The sequence below is a fragment of the Esox lucius genome, chromosome 22, assembly GCF_011004845.1.
Source record: "Esox lucius isolate fEsoLuc1 chromosome 22, fEsoLuc1.pri, whole genome shotgun sequence".
NCBI classification, from domain to species: Eukaryota; Metazoa; Chordata; class Actinopteri; order Esociformes; family Esocidae; genus Esox; species Esox lucius.
The window spans coordinates 1,904,526-1,922,374 of record NC_047590.1 but is presented as its reverse complement, the minus strand read 5'-3'; the positions used below and the strand labels follow the sequence as shown (position 1 = coordinate 1,922,374).

The window sequence follows — 17,849 nt, the reverse complement described above, 5'->3', positions numbered from 1 at the left end:
AAAATGTGGGGTGTACTCAGTTTTGTGAGATACTGTGTGTGTGTGTGTGTGTGTGTATATATATACTGAAAAACATCCCCACAGCATTTTGCTGCTGCCACTATGTTATTGGCAAGGTTATGAGCTGTGCAGAGTTTTTTCCAGATGTGGCGCTTGGCATTCAAAGCCAAAGTGTTCAATGTTTGTTACATCTGACCGCCTTGTTCATGCTGCAGAAATGTTTTGGTACCCATCCCGGGTACAGGTTTGTGCCTTTCCAAATCATGTCCAATCAATTTAATTAACCACAGGTAGCCACAAGTAAATTTGGTCACAGGAAAGAAGATGCACCTGAGCACAATTTCTGCCGTCATAGCATAGGGTCTCAATTTCTAATTTAGATGTGATATTTACGTGTTTTTCTTTTTTATGAACTAGCAAATATTTCTAAAAAGCTTTTTGCTTTGTCATTACGGGGTATTGTGTGTAGATTTTGAAAGGCTGTAACTCTGGGGAAATTTAAGTGGACTGAATACTGTCTGTATGTGCATCTCTCTCTGTTCATAAATATCTGTGTCACTTTCACTATCTGTGTATCTACATGTTCATCTCTCTCTGTGTATAAATATATCTCAGACTTTCTCTGTAACTCTCTCTCTCTCTCTCTCTCTCTCTCTCTCTCTCTCTCTCTCTCTCTCTCTCTCTCTCTCTCTGTGTGTGTGTGTGTGTGTTTGTGTGTATAAATAACCTCTGTGTCTCTCTGTTTGCATCTGAATATACAGTGGGGAGAACAAGTATTTGATACACTGCCGATTTAGCAGGTTTTCCTACTTACAAAGCATGTAGAGGTCTGTAATTTTTACAGCGCCCGAGTGTAAATGTATGAAATATCTCCTTATAAAATGTGAGATACAGGCAGAAAAGGAGAGGGACAGAGAGATATAGTCGGGAGAAGTATTTGATACACTGCAGATTTTGCAGGTTTTCCCACTTACAAAGCATGTAGAAGTCTGTAATGTTTATCAAGTGTGAGAGAATCTTAAAAAAAATCCAGAAAATCACATTGTATGATTTTTAAATAATTTGCATTAAAAAAAAAATACCAACCAGTAAGAATTGCGGCTCTCACAGACCTGTTAATTTTTCTTTAAGAAGCCCTCCTGTTCTCCACTCATTACCTGTATTAACTGCACCTGTTTGAACTCGTTACCTATATAAAAGACACCTGTCCACACACTCAATCAAAGAGACTCCAACCTCTCCACAATGGCCAAGACCAGAGAGCTATGTAAGAACATTAGGGATACAATTATAGACCTGCACAAGGCTGGGATGGGCACAATAGGCAAGCAGCTTGTTGAGAAGGCAACAACTGTTGGTGCAATTATTAGAAAATGGAAGAAGTTCAAAATGACGGTCAATCTCCATCGGTTTGGGGCTCCATGCAAGATCTCACCTCGTGGGGCATCAATGATCATGAGGAAGGTGAGGGATCAGCCCAGAACTACACGACAGGACCTGGTCAATGACCTGAGGAGAGCTGGGACCACAGTCTCAAAGAAAACCATTAGTAGCAGACTATGCCGTCATGGATTAAAATTCTGCAGTGCATGCAAGGTCCCCCTGCTCAAGCCAGCGCATGTCCAGGCCCGTCTGAAGTTTGCCAATGACCATCTGGATGATCCGGAGGAGGAATGGGAGAAGGTCATGTGGTTTGATGAGACAAAAGGGGAGGATGAATGGGGCCATGTATCGCGAGATCTTGGCTAACAACCTCCTTCCCTCAGTAAGAGCATTGAACATGGGTCGTGGCTGGGTCTTCCAGCATGACAACGACCCGAAACACACAGCCAGGGAAACTAAGGAGTGGCTCCGTAAGAAGCATCTCAAGGTCCTGGAGTGGCCTAGCCAGTCTCCTGACTTGAACCCAATAGAAAATCTTCGGAGGGTGCTGAAAGTCTGTATTGCCCAGCGACAGCCCCGAAACCTGAAGGATCTGGAGAAGGTCTGTATGGAGGAGTGGGCCAAAATCCCTGCTGCAGTGTGTGCAAACCTGGTCAAGAACTACAGGAAACGTATGATCTCTGTAATTGCAAACAAAGCTTTCTGTACCAAATATTAAGTTCTGCTTTTCTGATGTATCAAATACATATGTCATGCAATAAAATGCAAATTAATTACTTAAAAATCATACAATTAGATTTTCTGGATTTTTGTTTTAGATTCAGTCCCTCACAGTTGAAGAGTGCCCATCATAACAATTACAGACTTCTACATGCTATTTAAGTGTGAAAACCTGCAAAATCGGCAGTGTATCAAATAATTCTCCCCACTATATCTCTCTGTACTTCTCCTTTTCTGCCTGTATTTCAAGATATTTCATACATTTACAGTCGGATGCTTTGTGTAGCATTTTGTGCACCATCCTTTGTGTAGCATGTGCACCATCCTTTGTGTAGCATTTGCACCATCCTTCTGGTAATTATTATTGCTGCAGTATAAATAAATAGAGATGCCCTGCATAGAATCTCAAAGGGCTTTTCTTTGTTGGTCTGTATAGCGTAACATGATCAAAAATGTTCTCATTTCCCTTTTGGTTCTCTGTGTTTAGCAGACGACTGGAGAGACAAATGTTTGATACATCTTTTAGTGGCCGGCAGGGAACACCAGCTGGACCGGAGGATGTTGAATAACTTTATTATGGTGATCTTTAGTATCTGGTGCCTCGCTAACATGGCCAACACTGGCAATAGGGTTGTTAGGTATTCATGTGGGGACACACACATTTTAAAACATTGTGTGTGTGTGTGTGTGTGTGTGTGCCCGTTTGTGTACGCTGAGGATGAACTGAAATCCCATTAGTGGGCTTTGTTTTACTGAAGCAGAAAGGACCACTTATAAGATATACATCTTCTGTTTTTACTTCCTGCTGATAAAAGGCTTATTTTTGAAATGTTTGTTTGAATAAAGGGTAGAATATGGATACGCCATGTTCCAGTGTTCTCTGGGCTCGACTACTTGGCCTGAAGAGTACTGAGCTGAAATATCACTTGCAGTTGTACACAGATTGGACTCACAGTAAACCAGGTGGGACAGTAGTGTCTCATTTGGTAATTGCTGTATGGAGTAGCACGTAATATCTAAGACTGACATTCAAACTTGACATTGTTGACATCCTCTAACAGAGATGATCATTGCTCGTTATTTTATTTTCACTCTCATTTTATTTTCAATGCTGAGTATTTTCCGTTGAGATGTCTGCGTAGAAAGGCTGTCCAACTGCAGTTGTATAACAACAATGAATATGCTGTGACAACAACTCAATTATTTGTCTAGTTCTACAGAATGCCCACTCTCCATTGAGAACGCTGTTCCGTGGCGCTCATTGCCCTCCCAGCTGCTTTGTATTCAAAACAAAGCTTTTTCTGCTTTCATGTTGAGGGAAGAGCAGATGTACTGTCCCATAAACTAGGTGGACAGTTCAAGCTAGACTGCATGCAGGGATCACATACAGCTGCACTAGGACTGTCTATTTTTTGTCATTAACGCGGGGATCAAGATGCAATGATTCATAATGGAATAGGACCAGTTTAGTGGACAGGAACCCCCAATTCCATGACTTTGATATATTCCAGAGTGCCTGGTTAGACGTGTCACCTAATCACCAAACCCTTCAATGTGGGAATCAGGTGTCTGTTTGAATCTACAACAAAACTGAAATGTGGGGTTGGGGGGGGCGGGGCTCCTGAGTAGGGAGGTGATCTCTGACCCAACGATAATGTGTTCAACAGTTTGATTCCGGTATTAAATGTTCTCGCGCTTTGGCGCGGCACATCTTAGCTGCTGAGCATTCTATGTTGACAAAGTCACTATTAGTTTAAAAAAAAAACATCCTGCATTGACAGTGAATGAGGAAGTCTACAACAGCTCATCTTTCTGGATGTCGACTGGCCAGTCGTTTTGCAGGAGTGGAGAGCTCCGACTTTCTGCTGTCAGCGAGCAGTAGAACTGACGGTAAACATGGGACTGTTTCAGTTGTTGGAAGGGAGTGCCCATGACAGACCCTCTTTCGGAAGGGTTTAACCTTTGACAATCCTGCATCATGTGAGTGACAGAGCCCAGAGGGGAACCGAGACAGAGCGGACCTACAAGTGTCATTGTCTCAAAATATCTGAAGAAGTATTTTGCTCTGCTGCTTTTAAGGTAATTCCTAATTTGCTTTATTCAGTAGTGTGTATTCATTCATATGACACTCCTGCTCCATGTTGAGTTGGTGTGATAGTTGGGGTATGTATAGGTAATCAATTATCCTGTACAGGACGGCCTTAGTGTGGCTGTTTAATAGCATTATCGGGAAGTACGATTAATCACCTGTCCAACAATACGTCTGGCGCTTCATGCAATAAACAAAACAATAAAAAAAAGTTTAACCCTTTCCACACACACGCAGACACACACACACACACACTCAGGCATTACTAAAACCCCTCCCAACGCACACCCCCACCAAGCCCCTCCGCTGAGGAGAAAAAAAACCCAGATGAAAAGCCTGACGGACATGCTGAAGGTCGATCACCACCTCAACTGTTTCCTCTCCGTAATGATTTATTCCGTGTTGTGAATCCCAGAGCTGGCGTGGTGACTGTGTGTGATTAATGACCCCTCCCAGTTGGACTGTAAGTCATGTTCCTCACTAAGAAGCTCCATTCTGAACAAAACAAGGCAAAATCAGTAGCTTGCCATATGAACATCCCAAATAGTGCCCTCTCCTCTATGCAGTACACTGCTTTTGAAGCGGGTCTGTATGTGATAGGGTACTAACTAAAGACCTGTTGAAGGCCGACAGGGCTCAGAGGTTAGACCTCCTTGTTTGTCCAGCTGTCTGTTTAGTTAAGAAGAGAGCAGAGCTCAGGACCGTGTCCTACTCTGTCTGTGAGAACATCTGCAGTTCGCTGTGACTTCACCAGATCTGTCGTGCACCAGTCCATTAACAGCCCTCATAAATCAACCCTGCTGCCAGAACACGGTGATCCGTCATACTGAGGACCGGACAGGACAGGATATCTCTTCTCGGGTTCCCGGCGAGCGGACATGTATGTGTTGCAGTTGTACATCCCAAACCAAAACCATGTCAAATTCTTTACCATGGCTTGTTTGAGCTTGACTGGTACATTTGAACCAATGTAGTAGTCAGAGTGCGGGCCCTGCTCATCTGGAAGGCAATGCAGGCTTGATGTGATGTCAGAATCTGATGTGGATGGTTTTCTTGGAATCACGTGAGGTCTCCCCCCCCCGACCCTCTGGAGATCCTGCTGTTCCTCCAGGCACGGTTCTGCTACGGTTCTGTTCTGAGCTGGGAAAAAGACAGATTGAGCATGGTAGCTGCCAGGGAAAACATTTTTGTTGTTGAGGATCTCTTAAAAGTGTCTCATTGGCGTGGGAACGCTAGCTAACGACCGAACAAGACCGAGTGTTTGGTGAGAACCGTCGAGGCTGTGTATGGCTTCCTGCCCTGCTCCCTTTGTAGGGAGCTACTTTAGACCAGGGCTATGTCAGAAGTGGTCCCCTTTGTGGGGAGCTACTTTAGACCAGGGCTATGTCAGAAGTGGTCCCCTTTGTAGGGAGCTACTTTAGACCAGGGCTATGTCAGAAGTGGTCCACTTTGTAGGGAACGGCTTTCCATTTGTTGTACCCCTTCTACTTTGGTCCGACTGCCACAACGAGGGACGCTGACAGTCTGAGCGACGGGCCGGACATGCAACGTAGCAACGTACACATTTATCTGACCCTTCTGGACCCTCTACTCATTAAGATTATTCCAGAGGAAGAACCTAATTACTTTTTCCCTCACTGTGACGGTTGACAGGTGGTGATGTTTTATTCCCCTCATATTCTTCTTCTGTCTAGGGGGCAAGTATTTATTTAATATACACCAGAGAGCACCTGTTTTGAAATGAATGGAATATCGACACAGAAATCAATGTGTCCGTAGGGTTCTGCTCATGTTCTCAACATGAACTCTCATTGTTTGGCCTAAACTGTAAACATTATCATTGTAAACACGATAGCCCCCTGAACACACAAGCACTGCTAATCTAAACTGTAAACATTATCATAGTAAATGTGATAGCCCCCTGAACACACAAGCATTGCTCATCTAAACTCTAAACATTATCATAGTACATGTGATAGCCCCCTGAACACACAAGCACTGCTATTCTAAACTGTAAACATTATCATAGTAAATGTGATAGCCCCCTGAACACACAAGCACTGCTAATCTAAACTGTAAACATTATCATAGTAAATGTGATAGCCCCCTGAACACACAAGCACTGCTATTCTAAACTGTAAACATTATCATAGTAAATGTGATAGCCCCCTGAACACACAAGCACTGCTATTCTAAACTGTAAACATTATCATAGTAAATGTGATAGCCCCCTGAACACACAAGCACTGCTAATCTAAACTGTAAACATTATCATAGTAAATGTGATAGCCCCCTGAACACACAAGCACTGCTATTCTAAACTGTAAACATTATCATAGTAAATGTGATAGCCCCCTGAACACACAAGCACTGCTAATCTAAACTGTAAACATTATCATAGTAAATGTGATAGCCCCCTGAACACACAAGCACCCCTCATCTAAACTGAATGGGACTGTTTGTCTTGCCTCTCCCGTGGCTCTCATCCTATTAGCATGACTGCCTAATCCAAAACAATGACGAACCACTAAAGTAGCTAATCAGCATATGTTTACATCAACAGTTCTTCACCTGTCATCGTCATCTCCACCTGTCTGACAAACACTAAAGACTTCTCTCTCTCTACCTGCCTAATTAACACAAATCATGAGAAACATTGGGTAAATATTGTCAAAGCATTAATGTAATATATACTGTGTGTGTGTATATATCTTTCTCCATCTCTCACACTTTTTATATCTACTTTTCTCATGCATTTAAACTAACCAATTTAGAGGAATATATTTCCTCCAATAGGGATAAGATTCACTAAGTTGTGGGATTGGGAGATGAATACAGAGGTTGTGTGTGTCCCAAAAGTAATTCACCATAAACTGAACAGGAAGCCATTTGGAACTGCAGCCAAGTGTTCTGTCTGTGTGTCTTCTAGCTGCTGCAGGGCAAGTCCATCCCCAAGTTCGGAACATTGGACCAGATCGAAACAGGAAGTGGAGACAGCGAGGGGCGCGGTGACAGCGAGGGGCGTGTCTACAGCGGGGACTGTGATGATGAGGATGGGTGTGGTGGCTCGGGTGGTGGAGAGGTCAAGACACAGATCCTGAGGGTCCCAAAACGTAAGTCCTTGTTTACATTTGCCATTCCATTTTGACGTTTGCCATTCCGTTTTGACGTTTGCCATTCCTTTTGACGTTTGCCATTCCGTTTTGTCGTTTGACTTTCCATTTTGATGTTTGCCATTCCGTTGGTCTCACAATTATGAGAAGTTCTGACTTGATGCTGCTGCTGTTGGTTACATGAGGGAGACAGGGAGTTGGACCAACTTGTGGAGCGACTTAAATATCTTACCTGTTCCTTGCGTAACCCGATCTTCAGTTGTGACTACAGAAGACTATATATAGCCCAGTATCGAAGCGCTATAATCATCATGGAGGATGAACTTCATTTAACAACCCAGCCCTGTGATACAGGAGTCGGTCCTGTATAAATGTCAGCCACTGCCCTGCGGTCCAGAAGACAATTCTGCTCGTGAGTTATGACAGCCCATAATTGTCATAAAGCGGACGGGTCGCTATGGAGACATAAAGCTGATTAGAACCCTCCAGTTTTGTGATAAATGTTCCTCCGAGTGGAGAGGTGAGGCGACCTGCTATGAATCACAGTGGTGTGTCTCTCAGTCCCCTCATCGTCCCGTCTCCATCATCCTAACTAGCTGATTAATCATCCTCCCCTCCCATTGGTGAATGTCATAACAAGGAGCCGCCCTGAACTGCCATCATGTCACCGTCCACGTCTCCTATTCTGCCTGTCAGTCACCCTGCCCCGCCTGCCTCAGCGCTATAGCAACACACACATTTATATTCAAATAGGATTCAGACATAACAGAGGTTTTTCATATTTATTGACACTCAAACTAGACCTTCTCCACACCCATGACAGCTGACACGGAGTAGTTCCTCACTAGCCTGCCTCATTCAGGCCTGCCACCTGAAGACCACATACTGCCAGCCTGTCTACCTGGCATGGGCTCAGAAATATCCGTCTCGGCATGATGGGCTGACATTTCAGCACATCGTCAGCAAAGTCCTGCTCCATGTAGAGGTCGAATGAGCCGCCTGTTTCCAGTCTACCCACGCCCAAAACTACAGCATCTTGGGTTTTGGTACGCCGGAGAACACATCTTGGACCTGAACGGGTCACCTTCTCCCCTATGAGTCCGGTAGCACCTTCTCCCCTATGAGTCCGGTAGCACCTTCTCCCCTATGAGTCCGGTAGCACCTTCACGCCTATGAGTCCAGTTGCATGGAGGTTGTGACTAACTTCCCAACTGTTGCATTGTCACTAGGCAGCATGTTCAGCATATGGGCCAGTCTTCCACCCCCATCACTTTTCTGTGCCTGTGAGTTTACAAATAGCTATTTTATCACCTCTTGAACAGGGTCCCTCTCCGTCAGAAGCTCTGATCATCCGGCTTCATGACAGAAGGCACACGGCTGAGCTGGTGAATACTACACATCCACCTGTCCACCACCTCCACACCCATTACCACACCAGGTCTCTGGGTCAAATGGCGTCCTATTCCTTACAAGGAGCCATGATTTAGGCCAGGGTTCAGTGGGATCAGAGGGCCCCGTTTGATACGCAGCGTCTGTCCGCCTGGACCGAGGGCCCCAGTATCCACTGGCCTATATTACTTTCTGTCTGTCGTGGTTCAAACTGACAAATCGCATCACGTTCTATATATCATTTGTGTCTGATGCAACCAAGTGAGGACACTGTTGTGAGACACTTCCAGGGTGTCCCGAAAACCCACTCCAGTCTTCACACATTTCTGCCTGAATGTTCATTCTCAAGGAGGGTTCGTCTGAGTGTTTCCTTAGCAATCTACAATGCCCTGTCCTCTGACTGTCCTGGTTCTGACTGTCCAGATCCTGTCCTCTGACTGTCCTGGTTCTGACTGTCCAGATCCTGTCCTCTGACTGTCCTGGTTCTGACTGTCCAGATCCTGTCTCTCTGTCCTGGGCCCCTGTCCTCTGTCTGTTTGTTTTGGTCTTGTCTGTCTGTCTGACTAAACCCCCAGAGTGTATTCAATCTAAGCTATGCTGTAGAAATATACAGCATGGAGAAATAGGATTGTGATTAGAGTTCTGATTAGTTGGTGATTATGTGTAATCTTCAGACTGATCCAACAGCACATAATGATCAGGTCTATAATTACACCTGGATTTTCTCTGCTTTACCCCCTAAATCCTGTAAACCATGTCTTGATTCTATCAAATTAGAATAGTGTAAATAGGATCAGATTATCATAGATTATACATTGCATAACATGTTGGACAGGGGAGATTGAGACGTGATTTTGACAACTTCGAGTCCTTCCAATCCAGTCAGCCCTCCAGTAGTGCTGAAACAGGGTTTAAAGGATTATATTTGGTATAATTGAATTATATCTGCCCTTTGTTACGCTGACAGTATCTGGTTGACAAGATCTGTGTGAGGTCTCTGTTGCATCTATATCCTGTCAGAGTATTGTGCTCTTAAATGGAACCCTGTTCTGTCTCTTCAAACATATTGCACTAGGAAGGCGTTAGGGTTCAATTTGGGACTCGTACTCTGTGTCTGTTTTTGCATAGAAACTGGATTTGCATGCTAAAGCTACTCCTTAACAGCACTGCTCTATACGTATAATATGATTACATTATATATTCATATTACCCCACAACACAATATTGATCGTCTGTCTTCAAGCTGGGGTAATAATGCAAAAAAATTCCATTTCAAGGGCAAAACACATCTCTGTTATCTCATTTTATCCCCAAAAGCCAAATCAATCTTTGTGTTCTTAGTGTGGTGATGTGAAGTCATAGAAACAATCATTAGATTATTTTCAAATCTTGTAGTCTCTCTCTTTTGGAACATCATCTTCCGAATGTGTACAGATCTACATATAGGACAGATTTATTATCCTTTCCTGTTCTGGTGTCTAGTTAAGAGCCGGGATGAGTAGGCTGACAGAGGGAGGAGGGAAAAGAGAGACAGGAATATGGAAAGAGAGTGAGAGAGAGAAATGGTGAGATAGAGAACCGGAGAGCATCCTGGAAGTTGCTCATTTCTGTCCGTGCTGCCTCTTTCTGGGGCTTTTTACAGCAGAGCAGCTAAAAGCTGAACATAGTACTGGGCTTTAACAGGTTAAAACCCATGAGTTGAAATTGCTTTGATTGGTTCACACTTAGGAAGTGTAGGACAGGAAACTATATCCTCCCCTCTCAGGTTGTCACCAGCGCCCTGCACTGTTTTGTCACAGACACAGAGACGACGTCTAAAGTACTTTTGGTAGCAGACAGAGAGACGGCTTCTAAAAGGCTTCTGGGATAAAGTTTTGTCGACAGGAGAGACACACATCGATTTCCTTTGAAAGAGGTAGGAGATCGGGAGGAAGTGGACGAAAGCAATGCCCTGTTAGCAACAAGCTCCTATTAATTAATAGTGTCTCTCTGCAGGGGGAAATTACAGGATATGATTTCCTGGGTCATGAGGGAAGGAAGCTGCAAGTAGGGATGAGCGATGTTCCGCATGTTAATGGATAGATGCTGTCTAGTTTCTAAAACATGGCAAATAGTACATCTTCATTTCGGAACATTAAGTACCTCACCCAAAATGAGTGTTACAAGCTTGGCAGAGCTACGAGTGAAGGTGGTCCAGGGGGCCATGACACAACCTATTTACCCTCCTGCGGATTTCCTGACGACCATTTTGTTTGATTGCAGGCTATACAGTGCTTCTAGAGCCAGCATCCTTCTCTGGGATGTTCCGTCTCAACTTGTAATGCCCAGCAGCATGTTGGGTTCTTGCTCCAACCAGGGTGGAGGGAGGGTCTGGGTTCATGCTCTAACCAGGGTGGAGGGAGGAAGGGGCTGGGTTCATGCTCTAACCAGGGTGGAGGGAGGAAGGGGCTGGGTTCATGCTCTAACCAGGGTGGAGGGAGGGAGGGGCTGGGTTCATGCTCTAACCAGGGTGGAGGGAGGGAGGGGCTGGGTTCATGCTCTAACCAGGGTGGAGGGAGGGAGGGGCTGGGTTCATGCTCTAACCAGGGTGGAGGGAGGGAGGGGCTGGGTTCATGCTCTAACCAGGGTGGAGGGAGGGAGGGAGGGGCTGGGTTCATGCTCTAACCAGGGTGGAGGGAGGGAGGGAGGGGCTGGGTTCATGCTCTAACCAGGGTGGAGGGAGGGAGGGGCTGGGTTCATGCTCTAACCAGGGTGGAGGGAGGGAGGGAGGGGCTGGGTTCATGCTCTAACCAGGGTGGAGGGAGGGAGGGAGGGGCTGGGTTCATGCTCTAACCAGGGTGGAGGGAGGGAGGGAGGGGCTGGGTTCATGCTCTAACCAGGGTGGAGGGAGGGAGGGGCTGGGTTCATGCTCTAACCAGGGTGGAGGGAGGGAGGGAGGGGCTGGGTTCATGCTCTAACCAGGGTGGAGGGAGGGAGGGAGGGGCTGGGTTCATGCTCTAACCAGGGTAAAGGAAGGAGCTGTTATTCGGGTTGTGATTGGCCATTTGAGCATTAATTGCTCATTAATAATGCAGGTGTCAGAGGCCTCTGAAGGTAACACTGTGAGCTGGTTGCCAGTGAAAACCTGTCAACAGACGCACGTTTTACACACACACACACACACACACACACACACACACACACACACACACACACACACACACACACACACACAGACAGACAGACAGGGGCTGTCACAGTGATGTCAGAGGAGGTAACCCTATTAGTAAGCCAAGGTCTGCCACTCCTCCTCCATCCTCCTCTCCCTCCCCTCTCCACTGCTGTAGGTAGTACCACCCATAACAGCTGTTGCCTTCCCAAATTAAATGAACCGTTGCGGCATCACACATTAGCCCTGTATCATTCTGTGGCTGTCTGATAGTCTACGTGTCCTTCAGATCTTCAGCCATATATCAGTGGGGAAACGTCAGGGGCCTTCTAAGTCTTCGGAGAAGACATAAGGATGGGCACAAATATGTGTATATATATTAAATATTCAGAACATAATATCCAAACAGAACTATTCTGTGGTGGTCTCTAGGTAGCTAAGCCAAGGCTTGGCCTCCAGGGTCTTGACTGAATAAAAATTTAGCATTTTGGAATTACTGTAATCTACCAATCACAATTTGACTTGGGTGGTTCTATTGTAGGGGCAGGGGCAATTATGTGATTAGGCCAGATTAGCTGACAGCATGTTGGCTAGTTTCTTAACTTCTGTCTTTTAAAAGTGAATTTTCAAGATGTTAGTTTTCAAATTCCACAGTTCTTATTTTTCTTTGATATATATTTATCTCTCTTGCTGTTAGCTGTCTATGAAAACAGTAGCCCTAACTTGTGTCCGCGCCACATCAACAGGGTTCAGACCTCGTTTTATTACTTGATTCTGCAATGGGAAATAGATTAGTAGTCGTACACATCGATATGGACATTTGTTTTGCATTGTCATGATTGTGTTTAGTGTATTGATATCCAGTGAAGAGAGTGGATCATTCTGTCGGCCTGGTAGATCTGTTTAGTAAAATGTACTTAAGTTACATCCACTTCGGGACTAGCTAGCTGTTGCATAATTTGTGTCCGTGACTGTTGTGGTTGTTAAAACAGGTGTGCTGTGCTGAGCTCGGTGCGTCCGTGTGGGTGTTGCTGCTGTCATATTATTCTGAGCTGCTGAGCTACTGTTCTCTGCCTGCACAAAGCACAGCACCGAATGTGAGTGGAGTGTCTGTACTCCCACTCATCACTCACTGAGCGCTCCTCTCCTGCCGCGCGACATTCATTTTCCCGCTCCGCTAAAAATCATTCCATGCTCGCGCCGTATATTCGCTCCGTTTAAAAAAAAAAAAAAGAAACAACAACAAAAAAAACCGCGACAATTTAGCAAATACTGCGTCTGCTTATTTAATTATTTTTGCTCCCATTTGCTTTAAACGTAGGCTTTCTGAGAAAAAGCTCTCAACAGTTCTGCAGCAAGTTGTAAGCTATACTGTACCGAAGTATAGAAGCCGCTGTTTAAACCGCTCTGACCAAACTACTCACGCTGTTCTCCGGCTCCATTGCACTGGTACTCTGGCTCAGGTCTGTTTCATACAGGATGTCATCAAAATCATTGATTATCTTGCCTTATAGCTAGATTATATGTCGTGCACACAATAAATGCTATGATTTTGTGATTTTTCAAATAAATATTTTTTAGTCGGATGAAATGTTTTAGAGGATATTTTTCCCTGTAGAAGGCCCAGGTCCAGTAGCCACGGTTTGCCACTAATGTATATTATCTGAAGGTCCTTCGATTCAGATTAGATATGTTGATATCAAATAACAGTAAATGGCATTGTACTACAACCACCATGTAAAATTGTATGTTATTTCTTTATTAGGTTTAAGTGTTTTGGTGGAATCTGTTCAACATGTTCTGTTGTTCAGCTTAATTCAGGACCATTTGATGAAGCCTGTGTTGCCTCAGTTATTATTTGTCCTAAAATCATCCCCAATTTTCTCTCTTAGCCCTGCTCCTCTTATCCTTGAGCATCAGTCCTGAGTGGCTTGTCAACTGCGTCTGTATCCCACTTAAGCACTAAACAGCTCGCTCCTGCTTTTGCCCTCAAAACATCTTGCAGCCTTTCACCTCAATCTACACAAGGTGGATTGGAGTCATTGACTTCTTGTATAAAATCCAATCAGGCTTTTTTCAGGGCTGTTGTGAAGGCTCGTCCTTATTAGTCTGAGGACGCCGGGGCTCATCCCTGTAAAGGCCACAGTGTTAGTCAGAGCTGAATAATTTCCCCCTCCCAATGTAAACTAGGCAATTAGATAAATGCTGTTTACTATTTCCTGTTTGATGGTTTCCTGCTGAGGGACAAGGACCCCTGGGCTTGATTTAAATAAGGGCATTTGTTTAGTTAATTACCAAAATACTTCATACAAGTAATTTCTCTACATGGGGCACCAGTTCTCTTGTGGACCAGGGACGGGCAACATCAGGGACTAGCACCATCCAACCCTGTTATCCTCCAGCCCCAACAAACCCGCCTAAATCAAATAATGAAGTAGTTATGATATTTAGTTTAGATGCTATTTGTTTCGTCCTTATATTTTGGTATGGACTGAGTCGCCCGTCCGTTGACCGGAGTTGCCCATCCCTTTTATTAGGCGGCAAACTCCACTGAATTGCTGGTGGTACGAATATATAGCAGAAACGTCAATTTCATTTGATGTTTTTTTGCTACCTGGATGTTTGGGATTTTCTTGTTATTCTGTCCTCACCTTACATATTAATACATCCAACTCACAGGAACACACCTTCAATATTTTTAGTACGTCTATTATTGTCTCTCGGCTTTGTTCTGAAAGTGAACTGTGATTGTATGGGACCAATCCCGATGATGCTGTAGTGTTATGGTTCATTTGTCGGTGATGTTCATTAATTTGTTTAAAATCTTTTTCTGTTTGCCATTATCTCCAAAGACATGATTCCAATCTTTCCTGTTCATTTTCTCTCACTCTTTATGCCGTCTTACTCCGTCTCACCCCATCTCACTGTATTCACCTTCTGAATATATTTTACTCAGCTGGCATGCAGGAAGACGCCTCATTGTGTTAACGAGCCATGAAAAGGCCAAGTACACATCATTCTGCAGAGTGTTGTCATTATCAGCCTGCAGTAAGCAGTACTTCAGCCCCTCCGTCCACCAGTAGAGAGAGAAAGCAGAGAGCAATAAATGAAAAACATTCATTTTGTCAGGTTATTTAACTTCTGAAAAGCAGAACGGTTCCCCGTTTGTCTTTTTTTTCACGTTTGGTTTTAAGTTTACGTGATCTGTTGTCATGGAATCCTGCATAAGGCATCTGTGTGGAGCTAACTGGTAATACCACACACATAAAACACATGAGATTCCCTGCTGGAGACCAGGGTTCAACACCACCCCACCCGTATCATGTAGTGTCGACTCTGATACTTATTGTCAGTAACGCATCAAACTATCATGGTGAAAAGTGAACCTCCCCGTTGCCTCAGCAACCTAACCACATCCCTTTCCATGCTAACTGTCTTTCCCAGTAGTTAGAGTTAGTCCCCCCCCCCTCCACTTTTATTCTCTCTTGCTGACAGGTTTCCATGCGATTATTTATGAATCTTAAATGAACCGTAACTGTTGTCTTGACACGCTTTAACTTTATTAATTATTATCTATCGCCAGTTATTAATCTCCAGTAATCAATGTTCCCTGTTTATACAACCACCAGACCGTGACCCTCTCTGAGGTAACTTTTCTTCAGAGTACTTCAAAGCAACTTCCTGTTTATCCCCTTCTCTCTTCTCACAGGGCCTTTGGTCCTCTGCAACTTCAGTCTGTCTTTCACTTTTTCTCCAAGGTTGTCCTTGGATGTGCATCGCTAGCTAGCCAGCCCTTAATGGCTTTCCCCCTCCCGTCATCCACCCCACCAGTGTAGTCTGCCTGGTCTCCTTGGCTGTGGCCCAAATAGAACATCATTCCCTAACGTAGTATGTTGAAGCCTTGTCAAGATAGTGTAGTACACACGGTGTAGGGATCCATTTAGGTCACTGCTACTCTGCCTCACCACCCAGACAGAAAATGTGACGTCAGCTGTGAAAAGCACTCTACTCCCTCACCAGCCAATCTAGAGACTACCCACAACTCCCTGCAGCGGCTAGGGGCAGTGTCTTAACGGTCCCAAAAAACTATCCTACTTTCTATTCAGGACTTGACCAGGGCCAGCATACAGAATGATGTCCTTGGGGTAACATAGGGAGTTGTTAGGGGTTACATTGGGAATATGGTGCTAAGCAGGGTTTACATTTAGCATGAACCAGCTGGAGCTTTTTCTCCTGCACTTATGGCCAGAATGAGGTCTAGAGGGAGCTGATCTCCTGTACTTCCACTGGCCAGCGGTTTAACATTTTAGGTACAACTGGCACTCATAAAGTAGGGCTCCCCCTCCTACCAAATCCCAGTTTAACCCCTGATGCTAGATAGGGAATAGGGTGCCATGGGTTACCTAACGAAAAGGGGCTTCATAAGGAATTTCAGATGCTGCACCAAAAACCAGACGGATAACGCTGGGCGCCTCCAAGGTTAATGTTTCTAGTCTTTAGAAGGTAGAACTGAGGTACGCTGAGCTTCCTTCTTTGCCTCTCTGCACTAGACACGTTTTCAGACGGAGGTAGTGGTCGGATTTGTTGTGTGTCGGATTTGTTGTGTCGGATTTGTTGTGTGTCAGATTTGTTGTGGTCAGATTTGTTGTGTGTCCGTGTGTGGGGGAGTGGTATTTTGTTGTCCACATGAAGATTTGAATGACGCCAAGCATTTTATCCGGTCATAATTGGGGTGAAAAATTCCAGAATGTTTTGTTAAATTTTTCTTGGTTTTCTGGTGGTGCTGGTTGGAGGATCTGCTTTTCTGGTTATTCATGTTTTTGACCTTCCTCCTTTGCTCCTCATGTGTACATGAATGACTGATGTCACGACCATTTCTGATGGTAGCACGTATACAGTCCAACTACAGTGGCATTCTTTATTATATAAGGCATGTTATATGATTAAAAAAGCAACATGACAGCAAGTCTTGAGGTAAATCACAAATGGAAACCTTTTCTCCAATTTTTATCTCACTGAAACTTTATTTAGCACATAGGGAGTGGTTTGGGCAGCCGATTGTCTCGACCTGGTTCTCAGGACCGCTCTGTCTCCTGAGAACGGCCAGTTGGATCACTCAGAAACCTCATCCACAATTCTAAATTGGCCTCATCATTCTAGTGGAGGGACCTTCTCATTTAAGTATTTGTCGTCATTTAATTGAAGCTAATTGGTTGTATTAGAAACAGGTCACCGCAAATGGGCGGTGGTTCCGTTTTGAAGAAGTCTTTAAAGGTTTTTTAGAAATATGTTGATTGCGAGGGAGAAAATGAGCCCCCCCATGTTAATTCCAGTTAAGTTACACCTTTGAAGCTGTAATGAGCCTCTCCTGTTAAGAGTAATTATGGTGCCGTAATACACCCCCCCCCCCCCCCTCATCAGCTGTGTCCCAGCCCTCGCCCTCCCGCCCCTGTTGGGTTCAGCACACTTATGAGGCTTCAATCACATATGCATTGTTTGCCATTGTATAATCGTGAGGAATCACGCTCCTCACTCAGCCGTGACCAATTGTCAGCCATGTACAGCATGCTGAGTTAGTCATTATCCTGAACACCTAAGTTCCAAATGACATTGTGCTCCCTGAACAGTACTTTGCTTTTTACAAGGCCCCAATGGGTTTGTTGTGCCCTATTCAGTGTGTAGGGTCCTGTTTGGGACCATACCTGTTGTATGAATGTCAGCAGTACCCTTTAGAACGGTAGGACAAACTAGGTGGAGTTGGGTTAAAGTAAAGCAGCTACACACAAGGGCCTGCAGGTATTTTGTATATACTTGTTTGTGTATATTCATATACAGACGTTATTCTACTAAAAAGATTTAGTGGGGAAAGTCAGTTTTCACTGAAAAAGTGTAGTGGGCAGTGTGTAAACCCAAGCTGCAGTTTATCATCAGTATGCAGCACAGCAAAAGAAAACTTGTTTACCACAAGCTCGAGTGGGCTTTTCGTCAATGGGTTACCGGCGACATA

At 44.6% G+C, this 17,849-nt stretch overlaps 1 protein-coding gene across 2 annotated transcripts in view; it reads left to right on the top strand.

Annotated features, from left to right (window-relative positions):
* gpc5a (glypican 5a) overlaps positions 1-17,849 on the top strand; it is a 113,782-nt gene that overhangs the window by 61,120 nt on the left and 34,813 nt on the right. Inside the window, exon 8 of one of the 2 annotated variants that reach the window (XM_010886828.3) lies at positions 7,122-7,305. The exons of the other annotated variant lie outside the window; for it this stretch is intronic. Within the exon in view, the coding sequence (XP_010885130.2) occupies positions 7,122-7,305 (184 nt within the window). The remainder of the gene's footprint in view (positions 1-7,121; positions 7,306-17,849) is intronic. 2 annotated transcript variants of the gene reach the window in all.